The following is a 25,977-nucleotide window of genomic DNA, read 5'->3' on the forward strand; positions in this document are numbered from 1 at the left end:
TCATCAAGACTTTGACATATAACTGACTGAAAAAATAAGGAATTCAGAAATACTAGTAATCCAAATCACTGTATGCTGAAAAAGTCTCATAAACAGCAGTTGTCATGGACAACAGGATGGATTAAACAACAACAAAACAAATATTTAGACATAAAAGTAAAATATTGCATTAGGGCTGCACTTTTTCCACTTAATAACTAATTCTTTATGTGTATAACTCTTTATTTGTATTGGCGTTGCCAGATGAGCTGCAGAATATCTTTTTCAGATCTTTGAACTGGCTCAGTTGTGTTTGATTTATCTTGTCACGACACGGAAACATCCTCTAAAAGGAGCCAAATGAGTACTTTTGCAAAACAAGTCTGTTTTTCTTCTCTTTTCTCGGGTCAGATTGTTTCTCCTCTTGCCTGTTTTCATGTTTGTAGCCAGGTGTGGGAGAGCTGAACGACCGAAAAACAGAGAAAAACAGACATGAGTGATGAAGGCCGGGGATGATGTCCCCTCATTTTATCAATCATTGTCCTTAGTGATAAATCTGAAATTTGAAAGGCACATTTACTGCTTCACAGAACAGGAAATATCTCAGGATAAACCTGGCAGGCGGAATTGCTGATATTTTATTTGTTATTTGGCAACTCCGGAGCCCGTTCCTCTCTGCAGCCACCTTCACAAACCTTCAGTGAGACTAATGTGCAGCCACTTCCCAGGGACATTTTTTCCATTTCTCTGATGCACCACCATTTAAAGACTGCTAGTAAGTTCATACAAGGAGGAAAGTCAGTGTGGTCAATTCAAAATCTGTTAAATATTCTGATAATGTTGCAGTTCTAGTAGTTGGAAATAGAGGAAACTATGCGCAGTATCGCTGGCATTCAGTTATGACACTCAGCTGATTTCACCACACAGACATATCTGGGAAAGGATTTTGGTTTAAGGCAGTGTGGTAAATCTGTTTAGCCGACAGCATCATCACTCGTTTGAAGGAATTTGTGTTGAATGAGCCCTCTATCGATGTGTTGTGCACTGACAGCACTATAAAGAGTTGACAGCTGTTTTACCACTGTACACTAGTGTAGAGTATCATAACATGGCAGCTATTGCCAAGAGTTTCTGAAACTGAGCTCCTTATCTGTGCACAAAACCCTTGACATTTAAATATCTGTATAATGTATCTGTAAAACTTTCAGAGGGGAAATGGCCTAGATGCTACTTTTTCAACTTTTAACTTTACATAAAAGAAACCCGAACAGCTGTTGAATTTAGCACGTTACTAGTATGAGCTTTAAGTTCAGGTCTAAAACGATATTGAATCTTGGTTGTTAATGCCCTGTACGTCTTAAAAGAGGCAAAGCAGAAGAATCCCAGTGAAAACATTTATTTCTCATTCATCCTCCCATTCAGTATGCCTTGAAAAATAGACGGAGGGAAAACAATTCTGGATTTTTAGCACTTAGACAAATCAAGATGGAAGAAACTGGAGCTTAACTAACATAGTGACAGAGTGTCATAGTGTCAGAATATGAGTGGTAGAAAATCCTAAGTGCACTTTTCTGTACTGAAGTACAATTTTTGAGTTATAACTCTTGAGAATCTTTTTGTGTGTCTTTTTTGTTGGGTATTGTAGTGCTGTTACCTTGAGGAATTAATACTTTATAGTACTGACATGTTCTACTTACTACCTGGCAGTCGTATGATCTATCTGTGAGATATGCCTGTAAACTTTGTGATGCACTAAGAGGAGGATCTCGACAAAGAGAATAAGAATGGAAGGCAGTTACAGAGAAGGAAAGTACGGCCTGAAAAGAAAGAGATGGAAGTTTGTGAGGAGCAACGAGAGTGGAGGACAGAAGGAGGGAGAAAGGAAGTGGGATTGGCAAGAAGCATGGAGAGGGTGGAACGAACCAGGAGTCACCCATCAGAGAGAGAAAGAGAGAGAAATGAAGGGAGATGCAGAGAGATGGAAAAAGTGGGAGGGAGGGACAGACTGAGGGAGAGAAACGGAGAGGAGCGTGAGGCGGTTGGATCTTTTCTCTCCAGGATTTTGTCTCTGTGGCTCAGTGGATCTTTTCCTCCTCTGGAAAAACTTTCTCCCTTTCTCTCGCTGTCTTTTCCTCCCCCTCCATTCTTCTCTGACTCACTTTTTCTGTCTCTCGTTTCTCTTCCACGTTCTTAGTTTCCCCTCTCTCTCCCAGTTTCTCCGCTCTCTCCGTCCTTCCCTTTCTCACCCTTTCTGTCTCTATGTCTTGAGTGTTTCCTTCGCATCCATCTCTCTGTCTCCCACACGTTCTGGCCCCATCTCCGCCCTTCTTTCGATGGCCTCCACTCTCTGCGTTCCTCCTCCCGTCTTCTTCAGCCTCTGCTCTCCCAGGATGCATCTCTTCAAGGCGTGCTTCACCAAAACGGTACCGACACAGAATGAGAAGAGGGAGTTGGGACTCATGCTTGGTTTTAGTGTCGTAAATGTAGAAAGACTTCTGTCTTCTACAGACTGGATAGCTGGGACTGACTCTGCTGTTATGGAGTCATCCCTGTGAACAGGCTTGTGTTAATTTGCTGCCCTTCTTCCCCTTCATGATGACGACGACGATGATGATGATGTTTACTTTTTGTGGTGGTGTAGATGGAAACGTGACAAAGTATTGAAGGTGGTATTGGCGGAATTTGAATGCTGTATTTTGCTGGTTAATAGTGCATTTTTCTGTTGAAATGTGGTGTTTTGGTCAGGAAAAGATAACAATATTAGCTGCTGTACATAGACTGTTTATTTCTGTGACCTGCAGGTGACTGTCAGACTGACTGATTGTGTTTGGCTTCGTTAAAATGGGGCATTCACAAGCAAATAGAAAACATTTTTAATGTAGAAAATTTAATGTTGTCGCAGAATGACCCGCGACAACTTTTATATAATTTTACAGTAGTAGAAATCGCTTGACATGATACTTTTTATGTTCAAAACATTTCCATTGAATGTGTCTTTCTGTCTCTTCCCTGCAGAAGACAGAGTCCAGAAACAGCAGAGGGAGCATCGACAGAGAGGATGGGACACTACAAGCACCGGTCAGTAACTGTGCCTATGTGTGTGTGCATGTGTTGATGCTTACCTAGAAAATGGGTTATTTATCAGTAAAACAGTCAAAGTGTAATCGAAGGAATGCTGGGAAAGGGAGGGAGCGAGGGATAAGGAGGAGAAAAGCAGCAGATTATAGCAAAGAGGGGAAAGATAAAGAATGAAAAAGGGGAAAGTATTCAGTCTGGCTGACAGACACAGAGAGGAAATACAGAGGCTGCGAGACGGAGAGAAAGTATTTCTGTCTGTGTGCCATGAAGGGTACTGCCTACACGCCAACCACATGACCACAGAGGGCTCATGGGAACTTTAAGCCCAGAAGCACAGCACAGTCCCTTTTCACTGTAAATGTGGGTTATGATATCCTCAAGCAAAGGCAGATTCTCAGTACTAACCTTATCTTCTCCACAATGAATCAGCTCTAACTGTAGCTGAGTGGTGACTTTGCTGGTGGGAACTCTCAGTATGCAACAGCAGTGATTCAAGACAACTAAATTTCTGTGTGTGCATTTGTCTCTGCACAGGGTGGAAGCCAGCATATCTACCAGCCTGTAGGGAAACCAGGTGAGAGAACTAGTCATCACACACTGTAAAAAGAAAAAGATCACATGTAACCAGTGGAATATAACAAGTACAAGTACCTTAAATTCATACTGAAGTATTGTACTTGAGTAAAAGTACACAGTCACATACTTTCCACCACAGTATAAAGTACCCATTAGCACCGTGCTTAGTCTATACTACATACTGGTGATACTAGCATTGCTTAGTATGCTATACTATATACATATGGTATATACAGTGTATGTATACACATATCTACTGTTTTTCCAGAACATGTGGCTCCTCCTAAGAAACCACCCCGCCCTGGGGCTCCTTGTCACCTAGGCAACCTGGCCAGTCTCTCCCCCGTGGACAGCTACAACGAGGGGGTCAAGGTATCTATGCACACCTACATCTGCATAAACTCAAATAAAGACAGAACCCCTGAGGGCTGTGAACTAATAATCTAAAAGTACAGGATTTATTCCCAAGTTTAAGAATAATCAGACTGAGTTCAGTTGGTGATTAAACTTCCCTCACTGTGCTCTTATTTAGCCTCTTTTTCTAATGGAAGTTCTGGTTTTATTGTGTTATTCTTGCACGCTCGGGTTGGATGTTCCTTCTCATTTTTGAGTTATTTGGCATTTGGCTGATGGGTTGCATGCGATGCTATGCCATGTCATGCTGTGTCGGTGTTTGGCTTTGGCCTAATGTGCTGTCCCTCTTCTCTCCCCCCTCACTCCTTCTCCCCCTCTGTCATTAACATCAATCCATCCACTCTGTTTGTTTCCCTGTCACCTTGTTACGACCTGTCCCGCTTTTCTGACCCGTTTCTGTGCATCCATCAATCAATCTGTCACTCCCTTTCCCCCTCTCTCCACCACCTGCGCATCCCAATCCCCTTTAACTTCTTCCCCGTCAAACCCCCATCCACCCGCCCTCACCTCCCTCCCCATCTCCTCTACCCCCCCCCCCCATCTCCTCTACCTCCCCATAGCCGTGGAGGGTAAGCTGATCTTATTTTGTGTGTCTGTCATCTGTGTAGAGTTAGCTGGCTCATAGTTACCATTATTATCACATGCAGAGAAGCTTTCTGAAGTTATTTTTCTTTACCAGAGAAACAAAACATCACTGAAACAAAAAACAACGAAGCAAAGAAGCTAATTCTTGACCTCAGAACAATATTTGTGACCAAATAATCTCAGCCAGGGCTTTCAAATGCATCTCATGGTCTTTTGCAAAAATGGTGAAGACTTGGAGATGTGGTTGAAAACTCCTTTTGAGTTGAGATTATTTTGTTGTGAATAAAATACAACTTATCAATGCTTATTACACTACTCCCTATTTAAATAATAGATGCTAATCTCGTTTTAACAAACTGGCTTTATGCTTGTCGTAGCCATAGCCTGAGTGAAAAATATCCCTGGTAAAGAAAAATAAGAATAAAATATAAAGGTCACTGTCGTGTTTTTTCTTAGATCAATAGAAACATTGTGAACTGATTTGTCTTCCATCGCATCTTTAGATGTTAAATATAGTAATAGTAAAGTAATTCATGTAGTTAATAGTTACATCTCCCTAAAATGTGTCGTAGTGTCGTGTCTGTCTTTAACTTTACACAGAAACTTGAGTGTGTTGTTTCTGGCTTTGTGAAGGACTTCTTTTTTCATTCACAAGCCAACATGTAATGCAGATAAACTTAATTGTGGCTTATTTAAATCAAGCCCTCTCTCTCATTAATGGGTTAGCCGACAAATCACTTGAGCCACGCTTTAATTATGTCCCGGCCATTTAAATAAAACGTTTGCAGCCTAAACAAAATCGAATCAGCTGGGTAGTTTTGTGAACAATAATTAAACCTGCATTAAGGGATGCTTTTTAACCACAAAGGGCCTGAAAGACAAAAACAAACTCTGGTATGTGTCAACAACCTCTGAAGTATTTAAAGATGCAAATTAATCTTTTTGCTGGCAAAATGGCCTCGAACATTCAGCAGGTAACCCTTTCACATCACACTTAACACTTTGATTCATTATTAGTGTGACTGTCACTTAATGCAGGTTGAACTCTGACTCTGTCCCTCCATAACTCTGTACTGTACTAACAACCATGTCTCTGTCATAGTGGAAAAGTCAAGGTGTCTAATATGTAGGCAGAAATACATGTAGACAGAAATAACAATCTGAAGGTAGGAAGTGTGTAGATGTAGTCTGACACTGCCTCCTAGTGTTGTGTCTGTCTAACTACAGTCACCTGTCTTCACCCTAGTAGCCGAAAGAGCTTTACTTTAAAAATTCAAATTTTACTTGGAACACTTAATTGAAAAGATTCGTTTTTCAATAAAACACAACATATCAAATTTCTGTTTTTAGTGGTACTGTAAGTCATTGTACTTTTCTTATCGGTGCAGTTGCAGCCACAGGAGATCAGCCCACCCCCCACCGCCAACCTGGATCGCTCTAACGACAAAGTGTATGAGAATGTGACCGGATTGGTTAAAGCTGTGATCGAGATGTCCAATAGGATTCAGCCTGCAGCCCCAGAGGAGTACGTCCCGATGGTCAAGGTGGGATCAGTGTTCAGTATCTGAAAGAGATCAGAACACTGTCTGTCATAGTGCTCAGCTTATTTCTTATCTAATTATTATTATCAGTGCTTAGTTTTCCATGATCATCAGATTTAAAAGTTCATATTAACTGAAGATGCAAAACTATGTGTTTGTGTGTGTGTGTTGTAGGAGGTGGGTCTGGCGCTGAGGACTCTGCTCGCGACAGTGGATGAAACACTTCCTGTGCTGCCAGCCAGCACACACAGAGAGGTAAACACACACACACACACACACATAGTTTAAACAAAATGAACAGAATAAACACTGTAGACGTTACCGCTAACTCTGGATAATCAGCCCTCTGCTCTGATGTGTCCTCCGTCTTTGTGTCATCACAGATCGAGATGGCCCAGAAGTTGTTGAATTCAGACCTGGCCGAGTTGATATCGAAGATGAAACTGGCCCAGCAGTACGTCATGACAAGGTAAGTTCAAATCTTCATCTACATCTTCAACTGATGATGATGATTTACGCCTTGGTGTGGAGACATAATGATGGTTTTCTGTGCTCTGGACAGTTTGCAGAAGGACTACAAGAAACAGATGCTGATGGCAGCTCACGCCCTCGCCGTCGACGCCAAGAACCTGCTGGATGTCATCGACCAATCGCGGCTCAAGATGATCACCCAGACCCGCCCACATTAGTGTCTGTTGCTGCGGAGACGGAGAGCGATGTAGCTCCAAGCCAATCACAAAGAGGGCAGAACATTTCGATGGACGGATGAAAAAAAATAAACTGATGGACAGACATGTCTGACCGAAAAACAATCAGCTCCCTCTTCTCCTCCCGCAAACTTTCATCGGTTCCTTTTCTCTCCGGGCGACGGCGAAGTTTTTGGTCAATAATGTGCTGTTTTGTACTTTTGTTGCATTATTTGCTTTTGTATCCAGAGAAGCGCTCCTCACCCCTACATCACGTATCCTCAAAGACGAGTTTTTATAAATCATCCATCACTGCTTTGTAATCAGACAGAGGTGTCAGCGGCGCCCTTGAAGAACCGCACAGATGTTTTGGTGAATGGACGCACCAAAGTTTGCCACACGAACACGACTAACACTCTCCGCATTTACAGGACACAACAACTGGAACTGAAGAGCCAGGACGAGGAGGAAAATGAAGATATGATAATGTTGTTTAAACGTGCTTTTATATCATTATTAATTATTATTATTATTGCTATGTTCAGCCTTGACTCTTACACGTCACTATGTCAGTTTTTCAGTCTTCCTGTTGAGCAAAAATAATGTCCTATTTTATCTTTTCCCCCCATCTTCTCTCTAGATCTCGTAATCTCAGGCATCAAGAGATGGCATGAAAAATGAAATATGAAAGCTGAAATTTTGAAGAACAAAGTAAATGTCACAGGCCACTTTTTAAGTTAACTTGCATAGTAAATATACAAAGAAGCTATATTTTTAACACGTTTCCGAGGCATGAATTGTTAGTGAATGAGGGGGAGGGATGAAGGGAGAGAAGGGTGGGGGGGTGAGTTACAATGGAGGTGCTAATTATACTGTACAAGTGAAGTGCAATTGACTGAAAAAGGAACATTTCACTCAAAAGGCTCCTATATTGGTTTACTCAGTCATTCAAGAACATTTTTAGCAGCAACTCGCCTGTGGTTTTTTTTTTTTTTTTCCAAAAAATGTAAAATTCACAGTGGTTACTTTAATCCTGCTTTGTATATTGAAGCCAAATAGTGTTGCATCAGTTATTTGTGGATTCCTTCTGTCCTGTTTGTCTTCAAATGTTCACTAAACAGTCTGCGAGTTACATCCTCTTTGTTAAATTTCCTTCAGTTTAGTCGATCCAACAATTGGATTTTCAGGGACATTTAACTAGTTAATGTTTTCATCTTTATTAGGGGATAGATCAACAGATCAACAGCCGTTCTTAAATAAACTACAGCATGAGTTGGTGACCAAAATGTTCAACATTTCAGTTGCTCGTGTCCAGCATGATTCGCTCTGCATCTCTCCCCCACCGGTCGGTCCTCCTGCTCTCCTTCCCCGTCTTTCTACCTCCCTCCACTGGAGTTATTTATGCCTTTATTCCCTCTCTTCTCCTGCTCCGTCACCCCCACATGTCTACTCCTCTCTCTTCCTCTGTTCCCATCCCTCCCTTCGCCCTCCTCTTCTCTCCCTCTCTGATTCTCTCTCCATTCCACTGCTCCCTCTCCCCTGAGGTGGGCAGTTTTCTCAGGAAGGAGTCACATGTACAGTTGCTAAACCAAGCAAATAAAACACTGTTATCATGAAGAAGAAATGTAAGTCTGCTTCTTTAAGTGTGTCTGTCCCTGATTTTAGTATCTCTTCTTATGATATTCATTCTCTGCATGTGTGTGCATGTTAGACGGCGTCATTGAATAACTCTCCAGCATCTTAATGTGTTGGAGAGGAGTCAAAGAATTTCTCTAAAACTGACCTATAACACTGTTTGTTAATGTTAAGCTTTGAATAACCAAATAGTTTAAATGAAGGACATATTTAGATTTACTCCTTTGAGATACCAAAAATGTATTCATTCATACAGGCTAAAATACTATTGAACATTTTATGGAGAGCCAACAACTTCACAGGATAGTTTAGCATGGAAGTGGGGGAGGGGGGGCTCTTAATAACTTCTACAACTGTGCAAACTTGCTTGTAGTTCCACCATTGCTTGTACATATGTTAACCACTGAATGTGTGAATCCACACAGTTGCGAATGGCGCTTAAAAATGTAAACAGGTTCATGTAGTGATGTTATTTAAAAAGTGTGAGGTGAAACTTGATTCATATTCTGTGTAGAGTTCACAGAGTGTCAACAGATGCAGAGTGGAGGAGACAGATAGTTACAGCGGTACAACCAGGAAGCTGACCAAGAAGGATGGAGCACATCAGTTCTTAAATCCCTCCACCGGCCTCCAGTGTGCCAAAGGAGAGATTTTATAATCCTGTTACTTGCTTACAAAGCAATAAATGGTCTTGGACCCAAATACATAACTGACTTACTTTCTAAGGTCCGAGGCGTCCAGACCCCTCAGGTCATCTGCTGCAGGTCTGCTCAGTGTTCCCAGAGTCAGAACCAAGCAAAGTGAAGCAGCTTTTAGTTTCCCACCTCTGGAACAAGCTTCCTGAACACATAAGCTCTGCTAAAACTGTCAGCGCAGTTAAATCAGGCCTCAAACATGACTGTGAGCTACATGACTGTCTTTTAATCTGCAGCTATTTATCCACATGCTTTTATTGTGTTTTAATGCATCTTCTCTTAAGCTTTAACTATTTATTTTCGTGTGCTTTTATTATCTTCTACATGCAATTTTAATGTTTTTCTTGCTTTTCTTGTCCCTGTAAAGCACTTTGAATTGTCTCGTGTCTGAATGGTGCTATATGAATAAATCCGACTTGCTTTGCCTTTTCTGCTCCCTCTTTAGAGTTTTACGGCCATTATTTTGAAAAAAGAAAAACGTGTTTCCGCCCGGTTTCGAACCGGGGACCTTTCGCGTGTGAGGCGAACGTGATAACCACTACACTACGGAAACCTGTACAGACTAGTGAAATAAGTAAGAATGAAAAAATACAGATATGTGCTGAGTATAATTACTGTAAACTACTTAGAGGTGTCTTTTATTAGTCGCCATTACTTGTGTTTCACAGTGGCTCAATCCAGGCAGGCTAGAGGGACAAACCAGGGAGTCAAACATTATCATCTCTCCCAAAGTCTCTTCATATCGTCTATATTCACTCAACAGCTTCAGTCACAACCAAAGAGCCATTAGTTTTCTTTACATATCAGCGAAACGTGAAATAGTGTTTAGACTCGCGGAAAACATTTCTACATCCGGATTTGATTTTCAGTCTCACTTAGATAGTTGTAGATGTTCCTGACCGTCGCAACGTCCGGTGAGTTTAACAAAGTCGTTTTAAATGGTAAACAAAACGATAGTTTGGGTGGCAGAAATGTGTTTTTTTAGCTTCACAAGACAGAATAATCAAGAACATGCCGTCATGTTTGTTCTTGTGCTGAAGCACAGTGGGCCATTTAGCATTTCATGGACTTGGTTGGAGGAGGGGATCGAACCGTCAACCCAGAGATCAGTGGCCCTCCTGAGCCACAGACAACCTGTTCAGCTGTTTGGACTGTGAGTAATAAATCACTAACCGGTACAACCACCAAGCACAAGGCTCAAAAAAGAAACCATAAGACACCACTGCTGATCTTATCTGTCCACTAAATACTAATGTCTGTGCTCCACCCTTCTTTTAACTGGACCTTCACTTGCACAGCGTTGGTAGTCTGCCATCTTTACATTGTTGGAGTAGTTTCTGTTTATCAATGCCAGTCCACACCAGTTTGCTGCTGCACAAAGTTACTGAGGTCCATTTAAGGTCAGAGGTAAAGTGCTGCAATGTGTATAAAAAGTGTTTTAAATGTGTTTTACTACTATTAAGAGCTCATTTAGTGGAGCCGTGTTAAACACGTCATCGTAGCTGAAGGTGATGTTTGTATCGGTGCAGGAGATCAAAACACACAAAGAGTCATTTTTGTAATTTTATTGTGTTTTTACAAAAACATCTTAATCAAAGAGACCGAAGCCCATGTCGTCATCAGACTCCTCAGACTCTTCCTTCTTCTCCTCTTTCTTCTCCTCCTCCTTGGCTGTAGGGGTAAACCAGACAGGGTATGTTAAAATCAAAACATGCAGGTTGCTCAGAAAAGCCTTTATAAACTGGGAGATTTCTAACAATTAAAACACATGGCAAAAAAAACAACATGGCTTTTCACAGTGACCCAAAGATTGTAGTTCAGTTGGATTCCTTTATGGAAAAAGGAAAATCAATCACGTTTTCCATCCGTTTTGAGAAGAGTTGGATGCTGGAATCACTGAGCAAGACCTTAACCAGACTGCTGCTAAATGTCTATCAAATTATTAACTCAGGTCAGCCACATCATCTCCTGTCATCTGTTTTCTGATTTAACTGAGAGTCAAGCTCAGATGAGTCCAATCTTTAGAGGCACAAGACTATAATCATATTCACGTCACTGATGTTGCTGTGACACGGACTAACTGAACTATCAGGAGCATTTAAATGTTGGGCCTAAATAAACAGCTTTCCACCGTTGGTCTTGTTACCTGGGGCGTCACCAGCAGCAGCGGCAGCTCCAGTAGCGGCGCCTCCAACTGGAGCTCCACCTCCGGCTCCGACGTTGCAGATCAGGCTGCCGATGTCAACGCTGGTGAGAGCCTATGAAGGGACAACAGGGACGGGTCAAGAGTCGCCTCATTCACACGTCCAGGGATTGTTCTGCTGAGTGATACACACTCCTAAAGGCACAGCACTACTGTACTTGTGTAGACAGAGGCCTTCTGTGATTAAAGTTTGTGCTCAATCAGCAAACCCTGGTTTTAAAATACTTCAGCCCAGCAAACTGTCAAATGATGGAGTCACTTTCGATGGAGACTCTGTCATTGTTATTCTTCTCAGAAGCGCATTAAAGCTTTAAATTGCCAACTTGACAATATGCCAACCAGGTGGAATCTAACTTTCAACTTAACAAATGCAGACTAAAAAAATAAATATGATAAACACTGTAAAATATATAGTTAGGAGTTCTTTGCAGACAAATATCACAACTGTTTCTGTATTTTCCAACTGAACCTAAAACTAATGAGTTTTCGCTGATTTGTCCACAAAAACAACCAACGGACCAGCTTCTCCCACTCAACAGGAATTTGTATGGGGCTGCAAAGTCACAGTTTGGGTTACTGCCGTTTCATAGTTGATAAATCCGTTCTGGACGTTTGAAAAATAAATTAAAAAATCCAGAGACTTTAGGAAATCTACCCCACCCTGCATCTACATCACCCTCATTAAATATCAGAGAGAATCTCAGCACATCATGAGACAACAGCAGTTTATATATGATGTGTTAAAGTGTGAGTCTCACCTTGGCAAACAGACTTGGCCAGAAGGGCTCCACGGTGACTCCAGCTGCTTTGATCAGAGCATTCAGCTTGTCCTCCTACAAACACAAACCACAGCAGCCATTACAAACTACTTCACCTGTATGAAGAATAAAACATACATTACATTCATAATGCAAACTTTTTAGTATACACGTAATATAATAGTTAGGAGTGAGCACAGTATTCATTACTGCCATTTTAAGATCCCATTTATGTCCTTTAATGTTTCACGAGATTATTTTGATAATCATGTTAAACAAACCTAAGAAAAATTAGCTTTCTGATACCAGCTGCTCAGATGTCAAAGTTGCTGACATCACCATAGACTCCTACTTTATAGGAGTGTAATTATTCTTATATTTATTAGAAGCTCATCAGTAATAATGTAGATATTGTTTACAGCTGCCACTCTAACATCCGGGTTCTTACAGCATCTCATGAACTTTGTCCTGATCATGCAGCTGTAGTTTGAGCATCATATGGACGATGTGCAGCATCCACGTGCACCAAACCCGCCAGGATGACGTTACGCCACCAATTTCACGTTATGATGAATTAAACAACACAGCCACGCGCAACAAAGTAGTAAATCTGGCGCTCACTTCACCTGAATATCCCCTCTGAGAATAAAAGCATGGCGGGTTGTTGGCTAGCTTAGCATTAGCTCATTAGCTGTCACTGAGTGGATGACTTGTTTAAACCTTCGGCTGTTAGTTTACATGTTTAAGACTCGTGGTGAGAGACAAGTAGAGCCACATGTAACTCACGAGCGTCACAACACAGACAGGCGCTGACCAGATAGAAACGTGGGTTTACATTAGCAGCCCGCATGCCGCCATTTTGCCCGGTAGAAGGATCGTTTAGATACCTCAACACCTAAACTTGTATTTTAACAGACTTATTACCATCACAGTCTGTCAGTAGAGTCCGTACATTATCAGCTCTATTATTCAGGGCTTCCACCACCGGTTCTCTACTCCGGGGGGTCCAGTAAAGAGGTGTCTGCGGAGCTATGGGGGGGAAGCCGGGGCACTTACGGTGACGGTGACTTCATCGTCGTGGAGGATCAGAGCGGAGTAAATGCAGGCGAGCTCGGACACGGAGGCCATTTTAGATGATAGATCTTTTATTTGCGGCGTTGGATGCCTAAATTTGACGGTGCTAGTCGCCGGATTGAGGGCCTTAGCTTCGGGTGAAGAACCGAGCACCTTAGGCACGCTAACTTCCTGCAATGGAAAAGGGACGGAAGAGGGCGGGAGCTTGGAATATATACTCTACGTAAGGCTGCGTGCTCTGACGTCACCACGCACACGAGGTGAAGAGAAACGTAGAGCATATTAAGTAGGGCCCTTTTCAACGTGGAAATTAACATGAATTGATACCAGTAACATGAAGTATATTTTTTTTTAAATAGGTGTTCTGTTCTGTTTTATCTCTAAATAAATACAATAACATATACAGATGAAATAATGTATCTTTTATCTATATGTTAGTTTAAATAAACTTGAACATATGAGTTTTAAATTAATGACTAGTTCAAACCAAAACTATCTAACAGAATTTGAATTCGTAGTAAATGGTTCACTTTATCAAATCAGCATGCTGTTCGTTTAGTAAATTTTGGTCTCATTTAGAGTAAAATAGACAACAGGGTATGCTTTAGGGCAGGACTAAATTGTGACTAACCAATCAGAGGCAGTCTTTGTTGAACATCCTCAGGCCCTTCAGCAGCCCAATGGACCCAATAAAAACCTCCTCAACCCACCTCACTGTTCTCTAAGGTTTTTTCCTCATTAATACCAGCTCCTGGTATCACGAAGATGTCGAAGGCAAGAGCAAAGCATGCAGACTGTTCTCTTCTTCTAAAATGGCGTGTGCCAAAAGAGGCTGCAGTTGCCATTTCTGATATGATTAAAATGTTGTTTTTTTTTTAACATTAAACTCTATAAATCTATTCTGGTAGGATCACCAAATACAAATATGAATTTAAAAATGAGCTGAATGTGAGGCCTTTCAAAACCAAATCTTTGAGTAATATGTAGAGAAGAAAAAAAAAAATCCACTGCAAATAATATATTAGTCAGTCAATTTTATTCCATCTCAATCAAAAACACAAACATTACAATAAGTAAAACCATTTCAAGGCAAATCTCTCCTCACTGCATTTACACAGGAACAGAAAACCTGCACTGGATGTTTGTACGCAGACCTAATATATCCTGATATCTGAACATGTAGTAGACTGAGTTTTCCTATTCAAAAAACAAACAACATAACATTAAAACTATGCCAAAAAAACAAAACAAATTGTGACTGAAAAATCCAGATTTTGTAATACTTTCTTTAAGTTTTAACGTGTTTTGTTTCCCCATAATGTCAGTGTCTGTTTAAAAAAAAACAACAACAGATGGACCATTTCTGGTGAACATACAAAGCTCACAAACGGTTTTAAAGAATCATTCTCACATTTGGCACTCAAATATTTTCTTGGCCCTGATATGTAAAAATACTTGAGTAGGTAAAACTACAAAACTAGAGTGTGTGGAAAGGACAGTATGTCTTTCAGTGGTATCCTCCTGTGTTAAAGTGTGATAAAAGTCAGTATCATGTGTGGACAGAGCAGGAGACGCAAGACAGTTCGACTCAACAGAAAGCTGGAACTTTCAAGCTCAAGATTCTAGAATGTTCAGGCAGTCAGTCCCCATCTCCGTGGCAACAAATCAGAATCTTCTATCTGCTTCTATTGCAGCTCAAGATTCTAGAACATTCACCAAAATTCCTCCCCTTCACCCTGGCAACAAATCAGAACCTTCTACATTCTATCACAGCCATCATATGTACAACGGTGGAAAATACATTAGTAAAAATCTTAAAAGTTACAGTGATGTGTTTGAAATTTCTGACTATGCATTTTTGTTACTTTTGTGCCCTCCAGTCTTTTATAGGTAGACATATTCTCATTTTAAAACGGAGCATCTCATTCTGGAATAGCTTTGTCTACATGATAATTGGAGATACGAATTTTCAAATGTCTACACGTTGATACTTTCTAAGAGGCAAACTGTTAAAAGCCTTTTTCAGTGAGCAATATTCAAACATCATTAGCAAAATTTGATAGAATTTCTAGAAAAGCACTCACATTCTGCAGCAAGAATATTCACCTGTGCTAACAATACAGCCACCTGTTGTCCACGTCTCTGTACTGCCAACTATTGCCTAATGCAGCTTTCAAATTTAAGCTGAGATCAATTTTCAACTCGTCAAGAGTGTCGAGTTCAACATCCAAGATATAGTTATGACTGGGAAATTATGCTTTTTCTGCTGTATTGGATCGGTGGTTATGGAATAATGCGGAATAATAAAATGGAAAATTGGTATATCTATATATCGGTTCCTCAAGCAGTCAGGCCAGTTCACTGGAACTTGTACACATAAAAATGTTACAATGAATCATAATAATCCCTTTTTGAAGATAAAATATTTACTGTGGTTCATCTTAAAATGGGAGTCCCACCCAGTGTAATAAATGTTTTTTTTTTTTTTTAAAGAGGACAGGATGGAGCTGTTCCAACTCACAAGGGATGTGACTAGTTTTGTGGATTGGCATCAAGTTTGAAAAAAAAAACAAACAAACAAAGAAGAGCAGAAATTATGGCTGAGAAGTTTCGAAGTTGCCACCAATATCTCCCAATGAAGAGCCACTCCAGTCACCGGTGACTCATTCAAAAGCTGAGCAGTGTCTGACCTGTGGTAGACCGACAGTTGTGAGCAGTGCACCGGCAATTCACACTAATCACACTTTTTTTTTTTCAGGTTGTTGTGTCAGTTTTAAAACTGTTACAGATTTATCTTTCTGATCCTCCGGTCAGGCCACACACTGCAAAACAAAACAAAAACCTCTCCAGGTCGTCGACCTTACAGCACTATAGGACGGGGTGAAAAAGTCAAAAAAACACAAGGAACTGATGCACCTGGCCCATGTATAACTAACTGACCAGAAAGAGAAAAATATTTTTCCAGGTGCCCCTGGACCGTTAAACCAGCTCAGTTGATACCAGCGAACCAGAGCCGAAACCCGTCGATACCAGTTCATGGAAGCCAACGTGCCATCTTTGCTCCCTAGTCCTTGTGAGTCTTTCCTTTGGGTTTCTCATCATAAGAGATTCCATATTCATTTACTCTTGTTTTGTCCACTGGGTAAAGCCTAAGGAGGAGAGAGGCAGTTTTAGGTTAGAAAACTGGTGGGTATACTTTCTTGGTGAATCTGTGGTGTGTGTGTGTGTGTGTGTGTGTGTGTGTGTGTGTGTGTACCATCTCTGGTAGAGGTAAATGAGAAACACCACATCGTCTCTGAAACAGGCCAGTCTATGGGACGTTGGCATGGTGATGATGAAGGCAAACACATCGTCGATGAAGGTGTTGAATGCCTGGCAACAATCGATCAATAGCAATCAATTAGTAATTCGTATTAATCACAAATAAGTATACTCCGTCACAGTGACTTCACTTCAATCATTTGACGTGAGAAAAACAACGTAAACGTTTTAAGATGAAAATCTGGGCGATTGATCATTAACAATAAGAAACCGTTTAATTCAATCACGTCCATCAGCACTCGGTGAACTAACTGAATAACTGACTACTTGGAGCCGTTTCCTCACCTTGTACATGAAGGCTTTCCAGGGCAGGTGGGCCACAGATTTCAGCTGTTGAATTAAGCATAACAAGACATGTTAGAAAGTCAAAACAGTAAATGAAAACAATTTCACGTTTTAGCGAGCACACTCCCCTACAAGATCTGGGTCTTCATTTTGTTTATTTAGTGCACGAGGACGCATGTGGGTGACGTGACACGCAGTCCTACCAGTGGTGTCACACTGTTCCACTGATCTACAGGTGGCGCTGACATGCACAGTGCGTTTTGGTGAGTAACACTGAATGCCTTTATCCTATCCAGTGCGTCCATGAGAGGTCAGATGTGGCACACACACACACTCTTCATTATAAAAGCAGTTTGTCCACCACCACTTTTTAACCCTTTAACGCCAAGTGTATCATATTTGATACATCATCAGTGTGATATTTTTTGTTTTTTTGTATCTTATCTGTGTTTTATATGTTTTTGTTTGTTTAAGATGAACAAACTGTGAGCAATAAATTGCACAAAAATGCCGGATGTAGCAAAAACGATACAAATTAAGACTTTTTAAACTTAATTTTTTTTTTTTGTAATTTGTCAGAAGGTTCAACAAACACTCCAGTTTCAAAGAAATTTGAATTTTCTGGCAATTTTTTCATGGTTCAGGCATTAAAGGGTTAAAAGTAAGACACACGGTGACCATGATGAACTGACCTTATAGTTGACAAACAGCTGCGGAAGCATGAAGAGGAAGCCAAAGGCATACACACCTGCAATGATCACAAAACCTTTTGAAAAGCCTTTTCTTTTCAATCAAATAATGGAAATCAATGGCACAAGGAGGTAATGAACTTGTGATTTTAGTACTGTTAATAATTAATGACATATTTTATTCACATGTTATTTTATCCAAAGTATCCAGAGTTTTAAAAAAAAAAAACATACCATTCACCAGACTGTTGATAAGCCACGAGTACCAACTAAAACAGGGGCAGAGAAACAAACAGATTTAATCATGTAATGACTGGTGAGACCGATTACATCAGTACTACATAAACAGTAGTCATGCATGTTATGCACACACACACACACACACACACACACACAGACTCCCACCTCTTATATCGTAGGAATATTAGAGCATACACAGCCCCTCCAATGCACAAGGGGTAAAGCAGGAATGACAGATACTTCATGGCCTACGGAGAAATACAAGGCAGATGATTACTGTTATATCCGGTTACAGCACAATCTATAGTGTCCAATGTTTTTATGTAGAAAGTACAGTGTTGTCTATGTATGTGTGAGTTTGTGTCTTACCAGAGTGTCGTACTCTTCTGTTCTCCTCTCTGATTCGTCTAATTTCCCAAACTGTTCAGCAGAAAAGAAAAACAAGAGACATCTGAGACAAGGCAAAACACTGGGGCTAAAAAGACAGTTACAAACTCTATGTTACGTTCTATCTTCTTACACTTCAATTCAAGGCCCATCACGTTATCTGTTTCAAGTGTATTATTCTACCTACTCTACTGTTTTGTACATGACTGCAAAATGTAGCTGTAGCTCCACTACGTGCTCTGTGTGTTCATTTAAACCCTCAGTACGTTAGTAGGGAGCTCTATTACAGCAGCAGACAGGGAGAGTGAATGAAATCTAATAAAAAGTAAATCTACTCAAAGAACGCTGTGCACAGGAGTCAAAGGAAATGGTTCTGATGGTTGACATATTGATTCATTTACCACTGAGAAACAGTGAAGAGCAACTTAGATGGACTAGATTTGATTTTGCTAATAAACAAAAGATCAATCAACCAATCATACACACACACACACACACACACACACACACCAGGAATGTTGGTTTGCCTCCTTTCCAGAAAACCTGAATCTTGAAGGCCTTCTTCACTTTCCATACCTGCAATGACAAAAAAAAACATCAAAAGAATAATGTTAGGAGGTGTAACGCATGGAGAGGGTGTCTCATTCACACTTTCAGCGAGCTCAACTTTGCCATGTACAAAAAATAATTTCAAGTGTCGTGCTGAAACCTCAGCCACAAAGACGACATTAGGTCCAAAACTACAAATGTAGCAACACACTCAACTCGACGCTCAACATGATGTCATAAACATAAACTCAAAGCACAAAAAATACTTTTATGTGCGTGTACTTACTTCAATGATAGAGCCGATACCAGCGGGGATGAGGACAAGCAGGCTGGTCTGCTCGTCAAACAAATAGAGGAAAATCACTATGGTGCTGAAACATCGCCAGAGCACTGAAAAAAAAAAAACACACAACATTAAACGTTACACTGTGACAGCGTCGCCCAGCTTTGCTTACTGCAAACGAATCATTTGGTCCAGAGGTAATCCTTTAATCCAGGAGATGATACATTTCCCACAATTTCCACGTATCTGCAGGGTTATACTCTCATATTCTGTCCACTTAGATGTTTTTGTATTTTCAAGTTGTCTCATAGTGCCAGACAGTGGGAGAAAGACCCGGCAGGACAATTAGAAAAATATTAACAAGTATAAGAATAAGCTTCTTGCTTAAGCTGCTGTGGCTAAATATTCAGATGGCTAATTCTTATCATTACCTCAAAGCAAGCACAGAGGAGAATCCCTTTTACTCTGTTGTAGTTTTTGTTGCCCAGCAGAAGGAAGCAGAACGCAACATCTGGCCACCCAGCAGTCCAGACTCACTGAGCCAGATTAGAGTACGACGCGTCGCTGCTGGCTGGTTTCTTGTACATTATTTGTTGTATATAGTTTCATACTGTGCTGTACACGCTCTATTTAATCAGTCACAACAAATCTACAGTGCACAGCTGAATCCCCGGACCTCTCCTACTTTGTCATCTGATTAGCATTTGTTTCCTGTTCAATGCTTTTCGGGAGAACAAATATACCTACCTGCTTTGCTGGACATTCCCACCATGCTTTTCTTCTGCTTCCAGAAGCTGATGTCGTTCTTGAACGCCAGGAAGTCAAAGAGGAGCTGAAAAAGCAACAGACAGCACATACATGTGGAAAGCTATGATTGATTGTAAAACGTTAACAATCAGTGCACCTCAGTGCTCCATTGTCTGTCTTTTACTATTGTGGTGTCGAGGTTTACAATTCATGTTTTTTTTATGATCATGTGATGTCACAGATGAGTGTTTGCTTTTCACAAACAAATGACCTAAAGGATTCAATACATAGATGGATTGTACTCAGTGTCTTTGAGCTGTATTCTGTTCTATTGTAATGTGATGTGATGCTCTGTAGTTCAGATTTACATGGAAGGCAGCTACAAAGAAGGTCAGAGCCAGGAAGTACAGGTTGGTGTCCACAAAGATTCCTTTAATCTCATCAGCATCCTTTTCTGTGAAACCTGCAACGCACACAGGAAGACAGACAGACATAGACATGTTATTAGTGTGCAAGGCTTGTAGGCAGTGTGTGTGTGTGTGTGTGTGTGTGTGTGTGTGTGTGTGTGTGTGTGTGTGTGTGTGTGTGTGTGTGTGTGTGTGTGTGTGTGTGTGTGTGTGTGTGTGTGTGTTTAACACACCAAACTGCTGAAGAGAGTAAACAGCGTCTTGCATGTGGATCCAGAATCGCAGCCGCCCCAGAGAGATAGAGTCGTAGGAGATGGTCAGAGGGAGCTCCATGGAGGTACTGTTGATCTCCTACAAGCAGACACACAGCCAAAAAGCGAAACATTATTTTACATAATCAGCTTTTAAAGTATTTATGTTCTGTTCTCATACTCTTTAAAGTTTATATGTGAAGAGACAGATCAACTTTATCTTACAGAGTCTGCATTTTTTAGATGTGCACTGGCCCTCAAGTCATCCAGACTTTACTTTTTGTTTTTGTTTGCATTCCACTGCATCTCTGTAATTTTCAGGTGAAACAAGCTCGGGCTTTATATTATTCCAAGGCAGGAAGCAATGCATGACTGGGGTCAATGAAAACAAATCATTCGGTTCATCATACCAACCTTGAATCATTGGTACAAGTGTTTTTCCTGTACACAGGTACAGTGAGAAAATAAACAACAGAAAAGTGCAGTGCATTTGAAAAGCTTGAAGGTCTTATGATAGAGTGTATTATATAATGTTTATTTAAGTATAAAAGCTTACTATAAGGTCCTTGACCCGGTTGCTGAGCTCATCAACAAACAGCAGAGGTAGATAAACCATCTTCTTACCATTTTGGAATCTGAAACACAGAAAAACCAAACATCCTCTGAAGCTTCTGGATCCTTACTGAAAAATAACAACTTTGTGGACATCCAGTCTGTGCAATCCATTACAAGTATCAAAGCTTCCAACCCACACACAGCCTGAGTGTGTTTCTGTATCCACTATCTTACACTCTGAGGTATCTGTGGACATCACTGGGCAGGTACTCTCTATCGAACAGGAAGTGGTCGGCGACGATGTTGAGGGTAAGGCGGGAACGCCAGTGGGAAGATGGGTGATCTGATGTGGAAGTGGGACCCCCCCCTGCTGCTGAGTTACCATCACGCCGGTCTTTCTGCTGGGCTTCTTCTTTCTGACCCTGTGTGATCACATACAGACAGGAATTTTACTCTCATATCAAACACCTGATTGGTAACTAAACTCTTCTGGATCTATACTGATATGATCAGAAAGCCATAGCACCAAACAAAGAAAGTTACACATTATTAGTTTCAGCTTCTTGATTAAATCTTATGTATATCTGCAACCATGATTTACTGTGTGGCTTCTTTCCAAAGAAAGCACAGGTGCTTCTTGGCTCCTGTACAAGCTACATCTGTACAGCGTTCACTTTGGGGATTGCACAAGCAATGAACGCATCACATTCTGCCTAATGGTGAACATATCTAAAGCTAATGACTCCTCCCTGTGCCCTTCAACAGCCACATCTTTACTCAGAAAAACATCATCATGTTTCACTTTCAGTTTGAACATCTCAGCACCTGTGTCTGATCCTCTCCGGATATCAAAGAGATTTCAGGCAGTTTAGGGACCATGTACGTGGTGAGCTGAGCCACCAAGTGGACCTGTCTTGGGTCCTGCCACGGAGTGACGCCAGCTTGATGGACAAATATTAGTGCATATAAAGTTCCATTGTTACGGGTCTTCTTAGGGAGGGAGACATTTACTATCCTGGAGGAGAAAGAGAGACAGAAGGAAGAGGATGAAATGAAGGAAGGGGTTTTTGGTTTGATATACTGTAGATGAGAATATGGCTTATCTATGCATAAGTAAATATATATATAAAAATATATAAATAAACAAATATATACATAAGTATGCGAACAAACAGTCCCACCAACCTCTCAAACTTGCTGTCGACATCAAATTGTTCCTCTTTGTGGATCAGAGTATGCCCTCCCTCTGCATTCGGCCGCAGTGCAGTGTAGATACTCAACTGGATGCACACAGAAAGATATTACAGTTGAACAGAAAACACACTGAAATCAAAAGTGAAAAGTGAGATCATCCATCCATCCTTCCACATTACTGACCTGTAATTTCGGGTTCCCTGCCAAGAAGGGTGTGATACAGTTGTCACCTTTGGGGCTGTCGCAGGGTTTGGTGTACACTATCCCGTACATCACCCAGCAGGTGTGGAGCACGTACACCACAAACACCCCCACGATCAGGGTGGTGAATGATGTTTTCAGGAACATGGTGCTTGTGTCGTCTTGTTACGTGATCTGCCTCGACTAGCTGAAGAGCAGGGCCATATGTCTGCAAATGAGGAGTCAACAGATGGATGGTGAGATTACAGTATGATGCTTGTCCTGCAGGGGGAATATTGAGGCCACGTTTACTGTGTGAAGAATGCTGCCTCTCCTCTTAACTCTGGCTAATTACCAGCTCGTCACCTGACAAATTAAATTGCACAACGTGGCCAAAAGTATGCAGACACCTAAACATTGCACCCCTATGTGACCTGTGATCCCAAAACCATGGATATATGCTACTATAATTACCCTCAAACTTCCATGAAGGCTTTCTACAAGCTTTTGAAGCCTGGATGCAGGAATCTGTTCCCACTCAGCCACAAAACCATCAGAGGTTGAGCACTGATGCTGGGCTATAAGGCCTGAATTGCAGTCAGTGCTATCAAAGTCAGTCAAAAGGCGACTGATGGGACTAATCCTCTTCCACTACAAATATTAGACCTCTTTATAGGCCTGGCTTAGTGCATTAGGAGCATTAACATTTCAAAACAGCACATGGCCTTCCTCAAACTGAAATTATGCAGACGGGGTGTCCACATACAGTACCTGTAGCCAGGCAGTGTCTCCTGTTTTCAAAATGTTTGACAACATGATTTCATGCATAACACAAGTCTTTGTCAGGCCTTTCTATCAGTATAGGAAACAAGGTGGTCAAAAATGTTTACCAGAGCTTGCTCGTCCACTTTTGTGATGGTTATACTACAGCTTAAACGAAAGATATGTAACTTTAGATGATGGGAAATAAGAGTAACAGGCCTGACACTGACATGACAACATTCACACTGATTCACACTGATTCACACTTCAGATTAACAGATATACTGTGAACACTGAGAGACTTGTCAGACAACAGATCTATTCATTTACCTGTGACTACAGCACATAAACACCACTCATGTGGTGGTGGTGATTTATCACCGTTTGTTTCATTATAAGTAGGCTACAGGCAACCTGGAGCCCTTTAACTTACTTAAACTCAGAAACACTTGCTGTCAAGTTATCCACATGTCTGCCTCTCCGTGGTTTTGTTAGTCACAATCTAAAGATCTGTTTTCTGATATTTCTTGTGATCCGCTACCTTCAACTCAGTGTGTTGCCAGATTTGATTGCTGTATACGTGTTTTTCTCTCACGCATTGTGGCACACAACAATAGTAGTAAATCAGACGTTACCATTAAGCGTACCGAGGTTGAATCTGGCAGGCTGTCAGTGACAGGACTGTCTCAGCTGGATCACTGCTATCCGTCCAGTCACTTCACCGACCCCGCCAGACGCGACGACATCGTCTCCTCAAACCCGTGCACCGTTTTCAGCTGGAGACATCTGGTCTTTACTCTGCTGGCCTCTCCATTCGGGGGGAAAAAAAACTGGTAGCAGAAAGCGTGAGGTGGATCTACATTTCCGCCATCCACTTCCTGGTTGATTTCTTGGACGAGATTTGGCGAGTGGTAACGCGAGACTTTACGCTATCGAGACGCGTCATGATTTAGATCATCGACTGTGAGCAGCACCGTTATTTATCGGCAACAGCTTTTATAATGTATGAACATTAGTATTAGTATTACATGGGGGTAATACGTCTTTTCAGCAAAGGTGTCTAACCTGTTTCCTGTTATATAATAAGCCTAATACGTGGAAATCATGACTATACACCTGCTTTACTAATGGACATGCACTGCCAGCTGATTCTAGTTATAGGCTTAGCTGGCATATTTAATTATTTTCAGTACGAACAAAGCACTCAGCCTTTTGAAAATGCTTCAAGCATCTTGCACAGTGTCCGTCCTATGGTGTGCAGTGCACTCTTTAACTGCTGCAATCAACTAATGCAACAAGTACAAGTGAGATTACATTTGGCAAAGTGTTTCTAGTGACACTGTATGAGTATCAGTGTCAAACAGGCTGCTTCTGTGTTTAAAAGGCTGCCGTGACCCGGATTCGAACCGGGGTTGCTGCGGCCACAACGCAGAGTACTAACCACTATACGATCACGGCTGGCCACCTTCACTGGCAGCGCAAAGCAGACAGCCAGTGGGCAACTCAGTTTGTCTGAGGGGCAGGGTTGATAAAACATAAAAAGAAATAATACCTGCATGCAGTATAGTAATAAAAGCACATTTGATTTTTTTAACCACTCATTTTCAAGGATGTAGGATACCCCAGAGGGCACTTTATCATATTTTATCGTCCATAGAGGCATGGAGTGCACTTTCGCAGTGTTATTTCTCTAACTTAGGGGCAGCTGGGAGGGATAACATATTCTTTCATCACAGTTTTCATCCCTGATGCTTGAATCTCGCAAAGCTGAAGCTTTTGTTACCTTCATGCAGTGAACCTCTAATAAGTATTTTACACTCCACCACTGCCTGTATGTGATTACATTTGCTCTGTTCCTGCACCACAACAATAGCAAATGAATCGATACAGACTTGAACCTTTACTATATGTGTTACTTCATCACAAAAGGCATCAGAACTGTCTGCATCATTTACTAAAGCATCTCTCTCCTCATCCTGTTTGATTGCATCACTTCTATTTTTCTCCTTAAAACCAGCTGCCGTGACCCAGATTCAAACCGGGGTTGTTGTACTAACCACTATACGATCACGGCTGGCCATGACAAGTGACCACTGACTTCAGCAATATAAACAAACTGTACAGAATTTAGCACAAAGACTAATAGAGACGTAGAATTAAATATAGAATTAATCATGTGATAATAACTGAACATCACATTGTTCTATATTAATATAACACTGTGAAAGGAGCCATAATGAGCACTTTCACTTTTGATGCTTTCACTACATTTTGCTGATAATAGTTGTCATCTTTTATTTAAGCAACATTTTCAATCGAGGACTTTTACTTGTAATGCAATATTTATAGACTTTAGTGTAAAATGACTCATTCACAGTATTTCAGAGATGATTTTACACTGTTAAACCAAGCACATCCAGCTTTGGCTGTAAGATTCTCCTATTATGACTCGTCCTCCCACACCAAGGCGAGGTAAAGAGATGTGCTGCACATTTTCCATCTTCCCATCTCTTGTAGTCCACCTGGGTATTTCCCAGCCAGCAGCAAACCTCCAACTGACCCACATCGACCCAATAAACCACATATACACAGAGCTATAGCCTGTTTATTTATTATGGGATTTGGGGACTTATTATCATGCAGAAATAAATAATTTCCCTTATTACAATTTGCAGAATCCCATCCTGCATTTATAATAATTAAAAAGACAGGTTAGAAAGGCACTATATGCACAGTAAAGAGTTTGTGTGTTAAGCAGAGAGAGTGAGAATAATAATCCTGTCAATACAGGCTCATGGAGGGTTGTAGTTGCCTGGAGGTAAAATGATTTAACAGCTAATACCAATTTCTCTCTTAGAACCTCAGGGCAGAAAAAATATTAAAGTGCATTAGTGATTTTTTAA

General features: G+C 41.0%; 3 protein-coding genes and 2 non-coding genes across 8 annotated transcripts in view; 1 reads left to right on the forward strand and 4 right to left on the reverse strand.

Annotated features, from left to right (window-relative positions):
• The window catches only part of ptk2aa (protein tyrosine kinase 2aa), a 58,898-nt gene extending 51,215 nt beyond the window's left edge, over positions 1 to 7,683 (forward strand). For all 3 annotated transcript variants that reach the window (XM_070846692.1, XM_070846691.1, XM_070846690.1), the window contains 7 exons: positions 2,995 to 3,057; positions 3,592 to 3,631; positions 3,902 to 4,005; positions 6,021 to 6,176; positions 6,348 to 6,428; positions 6,557 to 6,642; positions 6,736 to 7,683. In XM_070846692.1, the coding sequence (XP_070702793.1) occupies positions 2,995 to 3,057; positions 3,592 to 3,631; positions 3,902 to 4,005; positions 6,021 to 6,176; positions 6,348 to 6,428; positions 6,557 to 6,642; positions 6,736 to 6,862 (657 nt within the window). In that variant the 3' untranslated portion in view covers positions 6,863 to 7,683. The remainder of the gene's footprint in view (positions 1 to 2,994; positions 3,058 to 3,591; positions 3,632 to 3,901; positions 4,006 to 6,020; positions 6,177 to 6,347; positions 6,429 to 6,556; positions 6,643 to 6,735) is intronic.
• A 1,986-nt stretch (positions 7,684 to 9,669) lies between these two features.
• Positions 9,670 to 9,742, reverse strand: trnav-cac (transfer RNA valine (anticodon CAC)). The gene has a single exon. It is a non-coding gene; the product is annotated as a tRNA-Val (tRNA).
• Positions 9,743 to 10,739: 997 nt separating this feature from the next.
• Positions 10,740 to 13,414, reverse strand: rplp1 (ribosomal protein lateral stalk subunit P1). The gene is made up of 4 exons (XM_070846406.1): positions 13,207 to 13,414; positions 12,151 to 12,225; positions 11,336 to 11,447; positions 10,740 to 10,860 (listed from the first exon to the last, which is right to left on the reverse strand). Exons 1-4 carry the CDS (start codon positions 13,276 to 13,278, stop codon positions 10,778 to 10,780), a joined length of 342 nt encoding a protein of 113 aa, XP_070702507.1. The 5' UTR covers positions 13,279 to 13,414; the 3' UTR covers positions 10,740 to 10,777.
• An 829-nt stretch (positions 13,415 to 14,243) lies between these two features.
• Positions 14,244 to 23,949, reverse strand: clptm1l (CLPTM1 like). 2 transcript variants are annotated; one of them, XM_070846642.1, is made up of 18 exons: positions 23,722 to 23,949; positions 22,316 to 22,541; positions 22,124 to 22,218; positions 21,764 to 21,953; positions 21,173 to 21,360; positions 20,940 to 21,018; positions 20,366 to 20,483; positions 20,094 to 20,188; positions 19,726 to 19,810; positions 18,982 to 19,085; positions 18,657 to 18,722; positions 18,129 to 18,179; positions 17,925 to 18,007; positions 17,754 to 17,788; positions 17,523 to 17,578; positions 16,831 to 16,875; positions 16,481 to 16,596; positions 14,244 to 16,373 (listed from the first exon to the last, which is right to left on the reverse strand). In XM_070846642.1, exons 2-18 carry the CDS (start codon positions 22,478 to 22,480, stop codon positions 16,289 to 16,291), a joined length of 1,656 nt encoding a protein of 551 aa, XP_070702743.1. In that variant the 5' UTR covers positions 22,481 to 22,541; positions 23,722 to 23,949; the 3' UTR covers positions 14,244 to 16,288. The 2 variants fall into 2 exon arrangements, with proteins under 2 accessions (XP_070702743.1, XP_070702742.1); XM_070846641.1 differs by having other exon boundaries at positions 23,710 to 23,949.
• A 511-nt stretch (positions 23,950 to 24,460) lies between these two features.
• trnah-gug (transfer RNA histidin (anticodon GUG)) lies at positions 24,461 to 24,532 on the reverse strand. The gene has a single exon. It is a non-coding gene; the product is annotated as a tRNA-His (tRNA).
• Between the last annotated feature and the right edge of the window lie 1,445 nt (positions 24,533 to 25,977).

Source organism: Pempheris klunzingeri, chromosome 16 (genome assembly GCF_042242105.1).
Source record: "Pempheris klunzingeri isolate RE-2024b chromosome 16, fPemKlu1.hap1, whole genome shotgun sequence".
NCBI classification, from domain to species: Eukaryota; Metazoa; Chordata; class Actinopteri; order Acropomatiformes; family Pempheridae; genus Pempheris; species Pempheris klunzingeri.